The sequence below is a fragment of the Dama dama genome, chromosome 19, assembly GCF_033118175.1.
Source record: "Dama dama isolate Ldn47 chromosome 19, ASM3311817v1, whole genome shotgun sequence".
In the NCBI taxonomy this organism is placed as follows: domain Eukaryota; kingdom Metazoa; phylum Chordata; class Mammalia; order Artiodactyla; family Cervidae; genus Dama; species Dama dama.
This window is the reverse complement of record NC_083699.1, coordinates 20659847-20678893: the sequence shown is the minus strand read 5'-3', so window position 1 is coordinate 20678893 and position 19047 is coordinate 20659847. Positions and strand designations below refer to the sequence as shown.

At 38.5% G+C, this 19047-nt stretch overlaps 1 protein-coding gene across 1 annotated transcript in view; it reads left to right on the top strand.

Moving 5' to 3' along the window:
* WDR49 (WD repeat domain 49) overlaps positions 1-19047 on the top strand; it is a 194823-nt gene that overhangs the window by 63554 nt on the left and 112222 nt on the right. Inside the window, exons 4-7 of the mRNA XM_061168263.1 lie at positions 2667-2843; positions 3705-3879; positions 15337-15504; positions 18041-18189. Coding sequence (XP_061024246.1) covers positions 2667-2843; positions 3705-3879; positions 15337-15504; positions 18041-18189 — 669 coding nt within the window. The remainder of the gene's footprint in view (positions 1-2666; positions 2844-3704; positions 3880-15336; positions 15505-18040; positions 18190-19047) is intronic.

Below are 19047 nucleotides of genomic sequence, written 5' to 3'. Positions count from 1 at the left end.
AATAGTATGATGAAGATAATGAATGCATTTTTTCACCCTCAGATTTTCCTCAAGTAGTTTTGTAATCCTTCATCCAGCCCCGCCCTTCCTTACTTGTCAAGTAACCACTGATATGCTTTCTGTCACTATAGTTTGCATTTTCTCATCTGTTGACATTATACAGTGTGTAAACTTTTCTTTTTTGGTTTGGCTTCTTTAACATAATTAGCATAATTATTTTGAGATTCATCTATGCTGTTGGATATATGAGAAATTTATCTTTTATGGTTGTGTAATATTCCACTTTTGATATAACATATCCTCACCAATACTTGGTATGATGAAGTTTTTCTCCCTTAATTTTAGCCCATTTAGTAGGTTTGTATTTTATCTTATCGAGGTGTGATTTCACTTTTCCCTAATGAGTAATAATGTTGAACATATTTTCATGTGCTTGTTTGCTACCTATATATCCTCTTCAGTGAAGTGTTTGTTCAAATTCTTTGACCATTTTTATTGGGTTTACCTTGTTATTATTGAGTTTTGAGAATTCTGTATATATTCTATGTATGCGCAATTATGTGATAATTTAAAAATATTGTATCCCAGTTAGTGCTTTTTCTTTTTGTTCTATTAACATCCTCTTTGATAATTTCATTTTTCGATTGTCCATTGCTAGTGAATATAAATAGGTTTATAAAAGTGATCTTATACCCTACCCTGCAACTTTGCTGAATTCATTTATTAATTTTAATTGGTTTTGCTGTTGTTTATTTTTCTTGCCTAATTTCCCTGGCTAGAAATTCTAGCACAGCATTGAGTAGAAGTGGTAAGAGTGAACATCCTTGTTTTATTTCTGATCTTAGGGAGAATATATTCAGTTTTTCACCATCAAGTATAATATCAGCTGTAGATTTTTTCTTTCTTGTACATTCTCTTTATCAAGTTTCTTTCTATTCCTGATTTGTTGAATATTTTTATCATGAAAATGCATAGGTCTTTGTAAAATGCTTTTTTGCAGATATTGAGATGATAATATAGCCTTTCTCCTTCATTCTTTTAATATGGAGTATTACATTAGTTGATATTTGTATGTTAAACTAACCTGGCATTCCTGGTGTTGGGAATAACATGTATATCAGAAGGATCTCAGATGAACTGAGTAACTCACCAAAATGTCCAAAGCCCTCACCTTAAATACCATCTTTGTTGTTGATGTTCTTTGGTTGCTAAGTTGTGTCTGACTCTGCAACCCCATGGACTGCAGCATGTCAGACCTCCTTTTCCTTCACTATCTCCCAGAGTTTGCTCAAACTTATACTCATTGAGTCAGTGATACAATTCAACCCTCTCATCCTCTGTCAGCCCCTTCTCCTGTCTTCAATCTTTCTGAGTATCGGAGTCTTTTCCTATGAGTCAACTGTTCATATCAGGTGGCCGAAGTATTGGAGCTTCAGCCTCAGCATCAGTCCTTCCAATGAATATTCAGGGTTGATTTTCTTTAGGATTGACTGATCACCTTGCAGTCCAAGGGACTCTCAAGAGTCTTTTCCAGCAACACGTTCAAAAGCATCAACTCTTTGGCACTCAACTCAGCCTTCTTTATGGTCCAACTCACATCTGTATAGTGGAAAAACCATATCTTAGATCATACAGACCTCTGTCAGCAAAGTGATGTCTCTGCTTTTTAATATGCTGTCTAGGTTGTGAAAAATACCATCTTTAGGAAAGACAGAAGAGGGTGTTGGAGTGGTGGTTTGGTATTTCAAAGGGGATAAAGACAATTTACATGAAGATGGAAAAGCAGATTTTTGATGTACAAGGGTTTGCTGGACCATACATTGATGCTGGGACCTGGAGTAACTCTGATCTCTAGACCCTGAGTTTCTGCCACCACACACACCTAGCCCATGGTCTTTGCAGATATCTCTGGTGATACCTCTGTTCTGGTTTTTGTTGTTGTTCAGTAGCTCAGTCATGTCTGACTCTTTGCGACCCCGTGGACTGCAGCATGCCAGGCTTCCCTGTCCTTCACCATCTCCTGGAGCTTGCTCAAACTCATGTCCATTGAGTCCGTGATGCCATCCAACCATATCATCCTCTGTCACCCCTTCTCCTCCTGCCCTCAATTTTTCCAACATCAGAGTCTTTTCCAGTCAGTTGGTTCTTCGCATCAAGTGGCCAAAGTATTAGAGCTTCACCTTCAGCATCAATCCTTCCAAAAAATATTCAGGATTGATTTACTTTAGGATTGACTAGTTTGATCTCCTTGCAGTCCAAAGAACTCTCAAGAGTTCTTTTCCAACACTACAGTTCAAAAGCATCAATTCTTTGGCACTCAGCCTTCTTTAAAGTCTAACTCTCTCATCCATCCATGACTACTGGAAAAAACCATAGTTTTGACTCGTATGGACCTTTGTCAGCAAAGTAATGTCTCTGCTTTTTAAAACACTATCTAGGTTTTTGATAGCTTTTCTTCCAAGGAGCAAGTGTCTTTTCATTTCATGGCAGCACTCAATGTCTGCAAAGATTTTGGAGCCCAAGAAAATAAAGTCTGTCACTGTTTCCATTTTTCCCCATCCATTTTCCATGAAGTGATGGGACTGGATGATTTACATGTCTGCTTTTCATTTTCATTTCACTAATCCATCAAAAATGTTTTCTGATTTTATGTTTTGTTACTTTAGATAGCAGTGGCTTTTACAAGTAAAGAGATTTGTTTCTATGATCTACTGTCCAAAGAAGAATTTCCTTGTCAATATAAACTCCAAGGCCTGAAAGGAACACCAATTTGTATGGATTATTGGTACAACCCTCTTGATGCCAATGAGTCAATTCTTTCTTTTGGGGACATAACTGGAAAGGTAAGTGAGGGGAGGATAAGGTTGTACATTATGGATACAATCATCAAACTATAGCTCAAAATAGAAATAGAGTGTAATGAATGTGACCTCCTAATTGAACTGCTTTATAGATTACAAGGCCACATACCACGGACATGAAAAAGATGGACTAGGTCATAGTTCCTCTTCTTGCCTATGAAAACCAATCTTCACTGTGGTTTTCTTGCCTAGGTATAGACTCATTTTCTTTATTTAGGAAAAAGTATTTGCTAACTTTTTCACCATAGGATGCTTAATCTATTAGATACCAATGTTAATCAACATATAATGTTAAATGTCTAAAGTTATGTCTCACAACTGTTTCATATTGATTATTCAGATTTTTATTCATAGGGTTTCAGGCTTCTCAGTAGTGGGCTCCAGGGACATGCTTATTTCCTGTCTCAAGTGACAAAGGAATAGATGCGTTAAGGAGAGCAGCACCAAACCTCAGAGACTGCATACAGTGATTTCTGTTTTTCCATCAAATTCTACGACTCTGAAAAATGATTTTTTTAAAGAATGACATAGACATAGAATATGTCTATGAATGCTGAAATAGCCTAATTTGAACAGTTTCATTTCATAATTATGTAAGTTTTTCATCCTTACTGTTTTTAATGACAAATATATCATAAAAGCAAACAAATAAATGCCCTTGGCAATTGCCTTAGTAACCTTGTAGTGTCATGCCTTTCAATATAACTGCTTGTTACTTTTAAATAATATTAAATAAATGCCTGTTTGTTCAATATCTATTCCTTATTAATCTTAAAAAACACAGAATCTTCTTTCAACAATCACCCTACATATATTTATTTTTCTTGCAATGTCTCTCTCAAGGTTCAAGTAATTGCTTTCACAACAGCCTTGATTTCCCTTTTTGAGCATCCTGCTGGTGCATGTGAAGATGAAGAAGCAACAGTGACCATTAACTGGGCAGAGCTGCGCCCTGGACATCACAAATGTTGCTACACGTTAGGGCACAAACTTCATCATGGAGATTGGGTCAGACAAGGTACTGAACTTAAACAGTGATGAAAGAAACAGTTACCTTAGCCTTCTACAGTTATATTTTTTCATGAAAATATTGCACATATAGTGTTCAAGTCTAGAAACTAATAATTGACTCCCAGGAGGTTCTGACCTGAACTCTGCTATCCCCTACATGCTAGCAGGAATGACTTCTTTCTTTCTAAAATTTATTCCTCATACAATTAATTCAGATGGACTGTGCAGTTAAGAATCTCAAGAGAGAGGAGAAAATTATCACAGAATCCATTTAACTTCACCCCAACTCTGATCCTAACTAATTTTGTGTAGTCACATTTGGGTCTACTTAATAAAAGAATTTAACAAGAGCCCTTAAAACACTCCCTTGCTTTCTTTATATTCTCATGGGAGGTGTATTAGTTTGACTGTCTTCAAAATGGAATCTTCTTAATTTTCTTTTCTTATTTCTCTTTTTCTGTATAATGACTGAACTGCTGTGATCTAGAGTACTTGAGGGGCAGTTCTCTGTGAGATAGGATTATGTTATAAAACTATCTATAGAAGGTCAGGACTTTTTAAAAACCTAGTCAACAATGAGTCTGCTAATTTTGTATTATGCCTAATTTTTATGAAATTTGCATCTGATGGTTTAAGATCCAAATGTGCAGTACCTGCTCTGATATCTGTTTTGGTCCAGACACTAAGACTATGGTATTTTTCTCACTTCAAAACTATTACATAAACAATACCCACTGAAAAGAATGGATCAGTCTCATTGTTATATGGCAGGTATATTCTTAATGTACTTTGAAGAAGAGATAGTCAAAATGGACCCAACAGTTGGTTAGTGTGATAGCTTTACCCTCTTTGAGTTGTAGGAGTTTGGAACTAACTCTTTAATGCATGACCCATGATAATAATATCCCACATGATGAACTATAAGTTCTGCAATTTTTTCTACAGCATGAATCATGCCATGTCTTTTGTAATTTCTGTGCTGTGTTATGCTTGGTCGCTCAGTCATGCCTGACTCTTTGTGACCCTATGGATGGTAGCCCACCAGGCTCCTCTGTCCATGGGGATTCTCCAGGCAAGAATAGTAGAGTGGCTAGCCATGCCCTCCTCCTCCAGGGGATCTTCCCAACCCAGCAATCAAATCTGGGTCTCCTGCATTGGAGGCAGATTCTTTAACAGCAGAGCTACCTGGGAAGCCCTTTGTACTTTCTACCTATCCCTTAATTCTTGAATGATATTAATCATGGGAAAACAAAAAATAAAACTTGTGGTCATCCACTATGTGTGACAGGCACAAAATTCTGTGTTATGTTTTCATAACATGGAAACAAGTAAGTACTAGAAAGTGAAGAGAGTACTTGAAAGTGATGGAAGGTGTTACAGCTGCTTCCAAACAAGTATGATATTTTCATATATAAACTAAAGACTTAATATTTTTTGTGCTTTAAAACAGTCTTATGCATTGGAGGCAATTGAAGAAAGATAAATTATAGGCTTATCTCAAAAAACAATATACAAATAAGAATGAAAGACTAATATAAAATAACTTATTTAAACATTGTACAATGGTACTGAAAATTAACTACTAAGTCATATAAACAAGATTTTGACTCTTTTGGAATTTGTAAGCAGGAAAAGACATGAGGAAAAGCTTCAGGGGTGAGTGGTGGTAGTTGAAGGATAAATGAGGGGGAGGAAGAGAGCACAGTGAACATGAGTAAATATAGGCAAGCAGGTATAGTAATGGAGGCAGACATGGACATGAATACATTAGAAATGGAGTATTAAGAAAATAACAATGCCAAGGTCTAACAGGGATGTCTATTGGAAGATCTTGGCAACCAGACCAAGTTCACATTTAACAGAAAAATGGAACAGTGAAGCCCTGAAGGTTTTTGAGGAAATCTGTGCAGACTTGATATAGATAGCATTTAGGAAAAGTTTATGTAGTAGTTTTGTCCAGCATAGATTGGAGGACAGAGAAAGAAACTGCAATCAAATTGGCTAGTTGGGATCATGAGAAAATGGAAATGATAAATCCAGGAAAGAAACAAGTAGCCTTTTGAAATGGGATCTTCAGAACTCAAAGTCTGAAATGTGGAGTGATGAGCAATATTAGAGTATCTTATAATGACTTCGATTCCCAAGTAGGGAAATGTTCTTTTTACAGATGACAGATGCTCTCTGGAGGCCAATGCTTGAACTCTCCCTAGCTCACTTTCTCAATGTGGACTACTTCTGAAGGAGTCTGTATTCTGAGATATTCTAGATCTGCCACCAAAGAAGAATCTTCCTTGCCAGTATTGTTATTGAAACTTCTCTTCCCTTTGCCAAGCATCATATTTGTCTCTTCAGCCATCAAGTGCCGGTGGACGCTTCCTTGTGTAATTTGCAAACTCCTCAATTCTGGCTTTGCTCCTGGGTTCCTACAAATTTCTATTCTCATATCAGAATCTTGATTCTGTCATAACCTTCCTAATCCCAGCAGGAAGTTTGGATGCCTGACATGCAAATCACATTATACAGAAACTGAAAATTAAAACACCGTTTTTAGGGCAGGAAATATGTCCTTTATTCTCGTTAAGTTCCACTATAGCACATAGGACAATGTTCATAGGGTCTTTCCATTTCTCACTGATTTTAGGCAATTTGATTGTAATGTGCCTTAGTTTTTTTGGTGTGTGTGTGTGTTTATGCTGTTTAGAATTCACTGAGATTCTTGGATATGTGGATTTAGAATACTCATTAAATTTGAAAATGTTTCTATTGTTATTTTTTCCAAAGGTTTCTGTTTCTCTCTTTTTTTTCCCCCAGGGACTTCCATTATTTATATATAAGATGCTTGATATTGTCCTACACGTTATGGAGGCTTTTTCATTTTTATTCAACTATTTTTTTTAAAAATAACTATGCTTTAGATTTTGTGTGTGTGTGTGTTCAGTTGCATTTGACTCTTTGCAACCCCATGGACTGTAGCCCACCAGGCTTCTCTGTTCATGGAATTTTCCAGGCAAGAATACCAGAGTGGGTTGCCATGTCCTCCTCTAGGGGATCATCCTGACCCAGGGATTGAACCTGCATTTTTCATGTCTCCTGGATTGACAGGCTGGTTATTTACCACTGCACCACCTGAGGAACCCATGCTTTAGTTGAGCTAGATTCTATTACTCTGCCTTCAAATTCCTAGATCTTTTTGTCTTGAGATATTTCAGAGTGGTTTCAAAGGGTGAGTGAGGCTGCCTCTGTGGTTCAGGTGAGCCAGCACACCTGTGGTTAGGGTCCACTTTTCAGTTCACAGATGCCCTAACCACAACTGTTTCTTGGCTTCTTTGTAACTCAGGTGTTTCAGTATGGGGCAGAGGGAGGAAGGCTGAAATGAGGAGGCAGGAGAAAGAGGAAAGTGGGCTGGAATCAAACATAGGACGGTGGTCTTAGTAGCGATTATGCTCCTTGGTCTTCGAGCCTTTCTCTGTCAGGAGCAAGCAAACACTGGTTGCTTTCATGTGAGGCTTTTTTTTGACCCCAGCAACATGAACTGATATTCTTAGACCTCTTCGAGGAATATTTTTACTGATTTCCCTCTCAGTGAGGAGGGAATACACAACAGACGAAAGAAGCTAGTACATGGGCAAGCTTAGTAATATTTCACTGAAGCTAAGATAAAAATATCCGTAAAACTGAAATATAAGAATTACTCACTTTCAGACATAAGAATATTAGCTTACTGCTTTAAGATAAGGTTCAGGTTTACTTAAAACTTTGAAGGAGAAAATGCTTTCATCTCATTTGAGTGGTTCTGTGTTGTATCTTAATGGAAAAATAATTACCTTCTGAAATGTAAAGTAAGTGCAGAGTAAGTACAGAGATTTTGAGCAATAGTGGCAAGACATAAACATCTTGAACCTCAGAGAACTTTCTCTCTTTTTTAATCATAAAGAATTGCCTTTTCATATAGATAATATCATTGGAAACCTTGAAACCCACAGACTCGAAGTTCAGCTCTGGAAAGAGTGAATACTAAACTGCCTACAATAAAAATGATTGATTTTTTTATTATGTTGGAAGGTGTTTTGCCCTCTTTGTTTGACCATGGCTATGAGAAGGTACAAAACAGTTTGAACTGATAAAATCACTAATTGCTGAGCTGATTAATGAAAGTGTGCCAGAGAATTTAGAATACAGAAAGCAGGCTGTTTTCTTAGGGAGCCTTCCTAATTGATGGGAACTAAGTCTGAAAGAGAAGCCAGATTTAATGTCTTGCCTGTGTGTTTTTCCACTTCCCTACATCTACGTCAGTCCTCCAGACATAAACGGTGCACCACAGAATCAGCTGGAACATGCTGCTCTTCTGGGCAGCGCTCTTGCTGGGTTTAAAGCAGTTGAAATCAGCCGTGAGCAACTGGCCAATGTTTGCAGTAAAAGATCTCTTCCTGTAGCTTGTCCCATACTGTGGCAGAAGGGTAAGATCCATTGTAAGTCTAGTCCAGTATTTTGAAAATTCATTAAAAGAATGGCATTATTATTTTTAATATGCCTACTAGGGCTGAGTTAGATTTTTTTTTAATGGAATAGCTAGCTTTATTCTTTCTTATCTTTCCTCTTTGAAATGGTAGTTATTCAGAACGTAGAGAGTCCTGGGGGTGGTCTCAGAGAATGGAACTACTCCAACTTCAAAATAAGGAATACAACTGAAAATAAACTCCATCAGACAAGACTGCTTCAGACAAGAGACCTTCCCTGATAGCTCAGTTGGTAAAGAATCCATCTGCAATGCAGGAGAATCTGGTTTGATTCCTGGGTCAGGAAGATTTGCTGGAGAAGGGAGAGGCTACCCACTTCAGTATTCTTGGGCTTCCCTTGTGGCTCAGCTGGTAAAGAATCTGCCTGCAATGTGGGAGACTCCAGTTCAACTTCTTGGTCAGGAAGATACCCTGGAGAAGGAAAAGGCTACCCACTCCAGTATTCTGGCCTGGAGAATTCCACGGACTATATAGTCCATGGGGTCACAAAGAGTCGGACATGACTGAGCAACTTGCACTTTCATTTCACTTTTAGACAAGAGAACATCAAAGAAAGTTCCAGGTAGGGAGTTTTCCTAAGTCACATGACTCATAAAGTGAAGACCTGAAAAATGATAATAAGAATTCTTAGTTAGAAATGGCCCAGTTTTCTACCCTGCTATAGTTCATGGGGTCGCAAAGAGTCAGACACGACTGAGGGACTGAACTGAACTGATAGCTTCCATCTGTTGGCAGATAAGAAAAAGGGCCTCATTCTAACTTACTCTAAGTACACTTAATAGCATTACTTACTGAGTTTTTAGTATCACTTTTCATTTTCAAATCATGTTTTCCACATAAACTAATTGCTATTACACAGTTATTTTGATAGCAACACAAGGGCTAGGATTGATGATGACAGCTTCCCTTAATGCTTTTTTTTATGACTAAAGGGCAAGACAGTTGAAAGAGTTGAAAGTTAGCATCTTAAGGAATGGACAGACATGATCAAATTGTCCTTTTTATCCCTCAACATATTATCTAAAAGTAATTTTAAATATTTTGCTACCAATCCTCAAACTCATTGAGAATGTTTAAAACAAATCATTTATTTTATCAGTTCTTCCCATCCCTTAGCTTGATAGTTTAAAAACTTTTTCATCATAACCCATCATTTCCTTTTCTCTCTTCAAGAAGTGAGAAACACATTTTGATCAAGCAGGTAATTTGATTTCAAAGAAATGTCTTTACTTTCACATTTTGCTTGGGCATTCTCAGGAACTCTGGCATTCTACAGTTTAACCAGAAATGAGTTACATCTTGGTTTAAAAACAAAGTGTGAATTGTTTGAAGCTCCAGTATGTAAGACTACAGGTCCATAAATGTCACTTGCTAACCTCCAGATTAAAATCTTAAAGCAATACTTTAAATACAAGGACAGAATGTACTTTTTTTATATGTTTTTCTTTAAAGCCATAAAACTGAAGAAGATACCTGGATGTAATGACATGCCAAAGCAATTTTCAGGGTAGAAATACTTTATTTTGATTGTACTGTAATGACATAATGGAATGCCCATGGATTTGAAGATATAATTATAGAGCTCTGTAGTATACTTCATGTGTTATACTACTGCTTTATTAAGTCAAGTTATAATAACTCAGCATTTTCTGTAAACAAAGGGAATTGTTTCATTGAGGATGCTCCTGATAAGGACATTGTCCTCAGATTTTATACTGCTGGTACTTCTAGTAATGTAGCAGTATTAATGTAGCAAGTGATCAGCAATCTTTATGCTCCTAAAATTAATTGCTCCCCCGTGAGGTTCAAAGGGGCTTCCGCAGTGGCTCAGTGGTAAAGAATCTGCCTGCAATGCAGGAGACCCAGGAGACTCGGCTTCTATCTCTGAGTCAGGAAGATCCCCCGGAGGAGGAAATGGCAACCCACTCCAGTGTTCTTGCCAGGAAAATCCCATGGACAGAGGGGCCTGGTGGTCTACAGTCTACGGAGTTACAAAGAGCTGGACGTGACCGAGCGACTGCACTTGCATGCACACAATGAGGCTCAGTGAGTGTAGTTGGTCATGGAAAGAACTTCAAATCAGATAATAGAAAAAATCTGGCATGCCTATGGCAGTGTGGCTTAGTGGAAAAGAAAGATTGTTGTTTGCTGTTCAGTTGCTAGGTTGTGTCCGACTCTTTGCAACCCCATGGACTGCAGCATGCCAAGCTTCCCTGTCCTTTACTATCTCCCTGAGTTTGCTCAAACTCGTGTCTATTGGGTCAGTGATGCCATCCATCTGTCTCATCCTCTGTCTCCTTATCCTCCTGTCCTCAATCTTTCCCAGCGTCAGGGTCTGTTCCAGTGAGTCAGCTCTTCGCATCAGGTGGCCAAATATTGGAGCTTCAGCTTCAACATCAGTTCTTCCAATGCATATTCAGGGTTGATTTCTTTTAGGATTGATCTCCTTGCAGCCCAAGGGACTCTCAAGAGTCTTCTCCAACACCACAGTTTGAAAGCATCAATTCTTTGGTGCTCAACCTTCTTCTTGGTCCAACTCTCATATCCATACATGACTACTGGAAAAACCATATTTTTAACTATACAGACCTTTGCCAGTAAAGGGATGTCTCTGCTTTTTAATATACTGTCTAGGTTGGTCATAGCTTTTCTTCCAAGGAGCAAACCTCTTTTAATTTCGTGGAAAAGAAAGATGTGATAGTACAAATGAAAAGCTCACAGCCAATCAGGATGGCACACAGTCTCGTCTCTATCCTCAATTAGCCACATGACCTAGGGTGATATGGCTTTTGGACTATTTCCTCATCAGTAAATTTGGGATATCTACCCACTAAAGATGATTACAAGATAAGGACATGGTTTGATATCTGGTAGTGGAAGGGATTAAAAAAATTACTCTAATAATACTTTTAAGTAATCCATAGATTGAGGGAGATTACATGTTGGGGGATGAGCAAGAAACAATGGTCCAGGCAAATTCTTGGCTGAGTGGAGAACTAGACCATTTTGGCCCTTAGCATTCCTTTTGTGTTTCACAATATTTCACAGCACACTACTTGGTGAATTATTATTCTGCCTGGAGCTCTGTGAAGTCTCCTTTCTAAAAGTCCTCTTTGCATTATCAGAGCCCCTTCTTTTTTCCTCAGAAATTGTGTTCTGATTGGCATTGACTAGTAGAAACTTAGCATCAAAACTCGGTTAAACTCATTTACTTTAAGAAGTAGAAACTAAAAAGAAAAGCCCAAACTCAGGTTCAGCTGCTCACCAATTGAAAGTCAATACTTGAGAGACAAGCGCTGGCAGGAACGGAAGTGCCTTATTCAGGAAGCCTGCATCCTGGGGAAGAAGGTAGACTTGTATTCCAGAACCAACTCCAGAGATTCTGCTTGGCCTTGAAAGTTTTTAAAGGGAAAAAGGAGACATAATCTCAGTTAATCATTGAGAAAGGAGGTCAGATTCATCACCATCTCTCACTGCGAGCAGACTTGGGGACTCCTTGTGATCTTTCTTTAGATCCTGTCTTGTTCACATAGGTAGCTTGAGGGATTACGGAAGGGGAAACTGGGGAAAAGATATAGTTCACTGTTAATTACTTATCCTTCATCTCTATTTCTCTGATCTAAGAAAAGAATCAACAGGTTAGACAAGGCACTGTGTGATCAAAGGATTTGAAAGGTGTGCTTGAGCAGGAGATGAGTAGAGCCCGGGAAAGTCTGGTTTAAAGGTTAGTTACAATATCTGGTTTAAAGGTTAGTTACAATATAGCTTTTCTAAAGTGACAAGACAAAAGGGGCCTCCTGCAGAGAGTAGCTTCCTGCAAAGAGCTATTTCCTGCCAAGAGCTGCTTACATGGGTATTGATTAACACAAAGCATATGCATCATTAGTAACAGGAACTTTAAGAATCATTTGAGAAAGCAAGTGAAAGTTTTGCAATCCCAAATTACCTTGTTGCTGGAGATTTCTCATTTGATTTCTTCAGATCTATCATTGTTGGGCTTTGTGAATAGAGGTGGGGAGGTTGCGGAGGTCCCTCAAATACTGATATTTTATACAAAATTTTGTGTGTACACGTCTTTTTGATGGAGAGGGTCTACAGCTTTCATCAGATTGCCAAAGGAGCATTTGATCTCCCAAATTTTAAGAAAATGAAAGCATTAGTTGCTAAGTTGTGTCCAACTCTTTGCAACCCTATGGATCGTAGCCCTCCAGGTTCATCTGTCCACGGGATTCTCCAGGCAGGAATACTGGAGTGGATAGACATTCCTTTCTCCAGGGGATCTTTACAACCTAGGGGCTGAACCTGGGTCTCCTGCATTGCAGGTGAATTCTTTACTGTCTGAACCACCAGGGAATGGTTTAATTCTCTAGAGTATAGAAGGAGAGCCATGCTCTTAGTAATGTATTCTAGTGTCTTGTGACTCAAAGCATGATCATCACCAAAGAGCGTCACCAGCCACAACTGGGGATTGTTAGAAATGCAGCATCTTAGATTTTCTGAATGAATATCTGCATTTTAACACAAGTTTCTAGGTGACTGTTTTGCTTATTACAATATGAGAAGCCCTGTTCCAGTGGTCAAGAGGTCAGGTCTGAATTTGTACTCTGGCTCTGCGAAACTTTAGTTGTCCTGAGCTTGGATCTTTGATATTGTATGTTGTATAACATTAAACCAAACTCAGTCTAAATACTTGGGCTCCAGTCCAGCATTTGACGACAATCAGTTGCTGATTTTTGCCAAATCCTTGAATCTGCACAGGTGTCTATTTCTTAGTCTGTAAAATAAAGAAGTAGATAAGGCCTCTTTTAGCTCTGAATTCTGGAGTTTACATTTGTTTTCCACCCATTGTTTTGTTACCGCTCAGACAGTAAAGAAATGCAATGCAGGAGACGTGGGTTCAATCCCTGGGTTGGGAAGATGCCCTGGAGGAGGGCATGACAACTCACTCCAGTATTCTTGCCTGGAGAATCCCATGGACAGAGGAGCCTGGCGGGCTACATACAGTCCATGGGGTTGCAATGAGTCGAACATGACTGAAGCAAATTAGCACTCACAAAGCACAATCATGTTAAGACATACATTTTGTAGTGAGATAGACATGAAATATGTTAAATTAAGCTATTCACTTGTCAATTGCAGTTGTTGTTTGAGTCGCTAAGTTGTGTCTAAGTGTATCTCTTCCCATTTACTTTATTAAGTATATTATATTGAGTGTATTGATTAAGTGTATTATATTAAGTGTGTGATGTATATTAAGTGTATTATTAAGTGTATTATATTAAGTGTATTGAGCTACACTTCTGCCTCTCAGAATCCTTGCCTTTACTAATTCGGAAATATATATATTCATATATCTATATGCATATATGTATTCATATGTATACATGCATCTATATAAAGCAAATTAAATTCTTCCAACCAAAATAGTAAGACTGTTTCCAAGTTAGTTACTAGTAAGTTAGCTTGCCATTTCCAGCACAGCCAACAATACAAATACAGTGGCTCTCCTGTGGAGAAAAAACTTTTAAAATAATCTTAAAATGAGAGAGGACATAAGACTCCTGTGTTACAGAAAAAAGGACTTCATTATTCACAGCACAGCAACCCCCAGAAGTAGTAGCACATTCATGTAATTCCCCGTGACACTCAGGTCTCACAGAGGCAAAGCGGAGAGTTGCAGATGAATGGCTGCACAGTGGGTCATGTTACAGGAGAAGAACCCTGAGCTTATAGAATCTGAATCTTCTGCAGTGGGCAGGACGCATGCTGTCTTTGGCTCCAGAGTTATTTTTGGTAGTAAATTTGTCTATCGTTTGCTACAGAAAAGGAGGCAGTCTCATATTCTAAGGTGTTTTCTATGCAAACACTCTTGACAAGATAGTGAGGAACAAACTGCAGTCAAGGATTAGTTTAATAAGTGTAGGAATTCTAGTGATCCCTGAGGATTGTATTCCAAGCGTGTTAGCTCTTGACGCTGGATAATAAATAGATCAGAAACATTTTCAAGAGCCTTTCTATTAAAATAACTTGTCTTAAGCTGTACAAAGTTACAACATCCCTCTTTGTGTGAGGCAGAAATTTGGGTTTGAGGTCAAATTGGAAATCTTTCACCTTGGGGCACAAATATATTGTCTCAGCCAAATGTGAAAGAAAACTGTCATCTAACCATGGAGGGCATAGTGGTGAGAAGTTTGTGGCAGAGCAGCTGTGTCTTTTGGAGCCTGAGTCTATAGGAATGCACAGGCCTTTCTGACAAAAGACAACAGAATCATTTTTCTTGCTTGTGGGGTTTTGCTGCTCATCTAGCGTATTCTTGCCTGGACAATCCCATGGGCAGAGAAGCCTGGTGGGCTGCAGTCTATGGGTCACAAAGAGTCAGACATGACTAAACACGCATGGTCCTCTCACACTCCTAGTACTAGATCATCAAGAACAGGAAAACTGCCAATCGACCTAGACTTCTAGCTGTGAATCTTGGCAGAGCTTCAAGTCCTGGCCACCCCACTCTCAAACATTCTAGACCAGTCAAAACATAAGTAAACCAATGGTTTGGGCATGAGCTAGACCTTGACAGTAGTAGCAGATGGCTGCTCAGCTCCTGTTTGCCTACTTTAGGCCCAGGAAGAAGAACCCAGCATTTTAGCCAGTTACTTATATCTCCAGAATCCCATGTGATTATTGTGATTCATATTGTTTCCTGTCATGTGTTCTAATTAAAAAATTTTAAGCTATCCTTGGGGTGGAAGAAAAGTCTGATTGCAGATTTTTTGTAAGTTTTCACTCTAAGGTTTTTGGTGGGAGAAGGGGTTAGTGAGGTGTTTTCTAAGTGTCAGGTTGTATCATCATAATATGAATTTAATTTTTAACTTCATGTATTAAAGTAATACTATTCTGCCTGTGTCTTGTGAGAAATCAACTAAAGATTTTTTTCTTTTTTCTTTACTCAGTTACTTACAATGCATCTTTAGACGCTATTATTTCCAGTACAACCAGCAATACCAACACTGTGGTGCTGGCCTGGAGAGAGAAATCTAAAAAGCACCTTAAAATGACATCTTTCAACATTGCCCAGGGCATTCATGCTTTTGATTACCACTCTCAGCTCAATTTAATTGGTATGTAAAATAAATCATGATAACTATGAGGGACTCCTGAATAGTGTGTGATGCATATTTGCATGCATGGAGCCTCTTCACCTTGTTGCTTTTATTGCCAGAGAGACCAGCTCGAGCAGCTCACATTTTATTACCTGAGAATGTCTGATAATGATGCATTAAGATGTATAGCATATATGAACTACTTTGGGGTGAAAATATGAGAAAGTACTCTAATGCTTTAATGAGCCTTTTTCTCAGAACTGGTGGGGAATGTAAAATGACATAAAGAACACTATTTGTGCAGTGTCTGCCCTCTGCCGTCTCCTTAGCATAACCAAATGCTCAGCCCAAACAATGGAGAAAGAAATGGCTACCCACTCCAGTATTCTTGCCTGGAGAGTCCCATGGACAGAGGAGCCTGGCAGGCCACAGTCCATGGGGTTGCAAAGAGTTGGACAGGGCTGAGCGACTATCACTCACTCACTCTACCCAAATCATTTTCCTTGTTCACGTGCACATACACACATACACTCACTAGAGAAATGTAAAATGTAGAACATTTTCTAATCACCTCTCAGAATATAGCTTCTGATGCTTTTGGAAAATTTTCAGACTTGTCCTTTAGCATACTAAGGGAATTTATTTTTAAAGTAAATTTTTACTGGGGGTACATTTGCTTTACAATATTGTGTTAGTTTCTGCTGTATAGCAAAATGAATTATCTATAACATATAGGTATATCCCCTCTTCTTTGGATTTTCTTCCCATTTAGATCACCGTAGAGCATTGAGTCGAGTTGCCTCTGCTATGCAGTAGTTTCTCGTTAGTTATCTATCTTACACAAAGTATATATGTATATACGTCATTCCCAATCTCCCAGTTCATTCCACACTCCCCTTCCCCATTTGCTGTCCATACATTTGTTCTCTGCATCTGTGTCTCTATTTGTACTTTGCAAATGGATTGATCTGTATCATTTTTCTAGAGTCCACATATATGTGTTAACATATACAATATATATTTTTTCTTTTTGACTTACTCCACTCTGTATGATAGCCTCTAGGTCTGCAAATGGCACAATTTCATTCCTTTTATGGCTGAGAAATATTCCACTGTATATACGTGCCACATCTTTATCCACTCCTCTGTTGAAGGACCTTTAGAGGAGAGCTCTTTTTTTCTATGTAAATTTTAGCTGAGGAGATAAGCAATAAAGATTTTCAGGTGTCGTCTATTTAAATAAATTTTAGGCATTTTGAAAGCTGATAATTTGATTTATATGATATTAGTTCAAATATGAAAAGTGAGGTGTTATTTTAAAAATTGATAGGGTAGTTACAGAGAATGAATAGGTAGTTACACATGGTCTACAGAAGGGGTCTTATTGACCCTCTTTCAAAAGTTGTCATTCATATAAAGAGTATTGATATCAGCTAAGGGGCTGAATCTCTAAAATTCCCAACAATCATAGCTGCCATTCATGGTAAAAGAGACTGACTTTGAAGTCCGGGATATGTGAACAGCAAACTTTCAAGGAGGATTGTAGATTTATTAAACAAAGCTGGAGGAGTTAGTGAATTGGGCTTAAAAGGGCTCAAATAACAACCAGTGCTTTGATTCATTATTATTTCAGCCCCTCTGTACTGATCTCTACCATGTACCTGGCCCAGTGCTGGAATTACATGTTACTGTATGCAATAATACTCAGGGTAAAATTTATCACTTACTAATTTCATACTATGGGGTAAAGACTTGAAACGAAAGTACATTCAGTTCCTCTTATTTCTGTAACCCTGGGCTATTAATCCAAATAGGGGTCTGACATTTACGGCGACTCCATAAATGTGAATAGGTTCAGCTCTGCAGTTGGCCCTAAACATGGGAATAGCAGAGAGGGCTCCGCTGAATTTCCTCAGAACTGAAAAAGCACAAGCACTGTGCTCCCAGTTTCTGATGCACTCCCTGAATATGATTAATTTGAATTTTTTTTAAACCCTTATTCTCTCAATAGAGCAGGTCAAACACATATTTCTGCTGCTCATTTGCTTAGAAATTCTCCATTATTTACATGACAGTGAAAAATAATTGATTTCCTTATACTTTTTCATTAATTTGGAAACTTTAAATATTGTTTTAGTTCTCTCACTCCTGAGATAACTTTAATATGATCTGCAGTCCTAGGCTGTGTAGGCTGAAGAGGGAAATACCGGGACCAGGAGGAGGAATTTTCTGTCCTCCTGCTTGGGCTGCTGGTGCCTTTTTTTTTTTTTTTTTGCTGGTGCCTTTTAAAGAAACTTTTGTCCTTTTACCCCATGCAGGCCCATCTCCCCCCACACATTCCATTTCAACTACTTCCAGTGATAGAACTCATGCCCTATTAGCCTGGGCTGTTGCACAGTGGTAGAATTTTCCTTCCTTCAAAACAAGGGTGCATTAGTGATGAGAAGGCTTTTATCAGCCTGTGGTGATATAGTATGTGATATACTCATTTCAAAAAGAAAGTGTTGTGGGGTATTCCTATTATTAAAAACATTTTCTTTTTCTTTCTGATTAGCAACTGCTGGCATTGACAATAAAGTTTGCCTTTGGAACCCCTATTTTGTCTCTAAGCCGGTTGGTGTCCTTTGGGGTCACTCAGCCAGTGTGATAGCTGTCCAGTTCTTTGCTTCAAGAAAACAACTTTTCAGCTTCTCCAGAGATAAAGTAAGTAACAGTGTACATTCAGTTTATTTAGTCGTGCCTCCTCAGTTCCTACCCAAATCTATCTTTGGTTTGAAATTCCTCTTAGAGACGGTATAGATTTTTAAAATATAGTGACTTACTACTATGGTTTGGAAATCTATATTTTTAAAAAAAGATATTGATGATAATTTAGGATAGTCCTGGACAACTGGATGAGTTATTTCATTAAAAATTTTTTTCAAACCGTGTACTCATAGATCAAATCCTCATTATTGAGCTCTCAATGGGTTGTTTTAAAAGTTTCCAAAGTATTCATTAATCCAATAAAAAAAAACAGAAATGGGAATGATAAATGTTACACTGATAAGATATGGATGAATGGAATCACAGATGTAGAGAATGGACTTGTGGACACAGTGGGGGTCAGAGGGGATGGAATGAACTGAGCGTAGCATACACATATATGCACTACCTTGGGTAAAATAGATAGCTAGTTGGTGCTAGTGGTAAAGAACCCATGTGCCAATGCAGGTAGATGTAAGAGATGTGGGCTCAATCCCTGGGTCAGGAAGATCCGCTTGAGGAGGGCAGTGCAACCCACTCCACTACTCTTGCCTGGAGAATCCCATGGAGAGAGGAGCCTAGCAGGCTGCAGTCTATAGGGTCACATAGAGTCGGACACGACTGAAGTGACTTAGCATGTATGCAGTGGGAAGCTGGTGTAAAACACATCTGTCCTCTGTGATGACCTAGAGGGGTTTGAATGGAAGGGTGGGGGGGAAACCCAAGAGGAAAAGGACATATGTGTGTGTGTGTGTGTGTGTGTGTGTGTGTGTGTGTGTGTGTGTATATACACACGTGGATTCACGTTGTTGTATA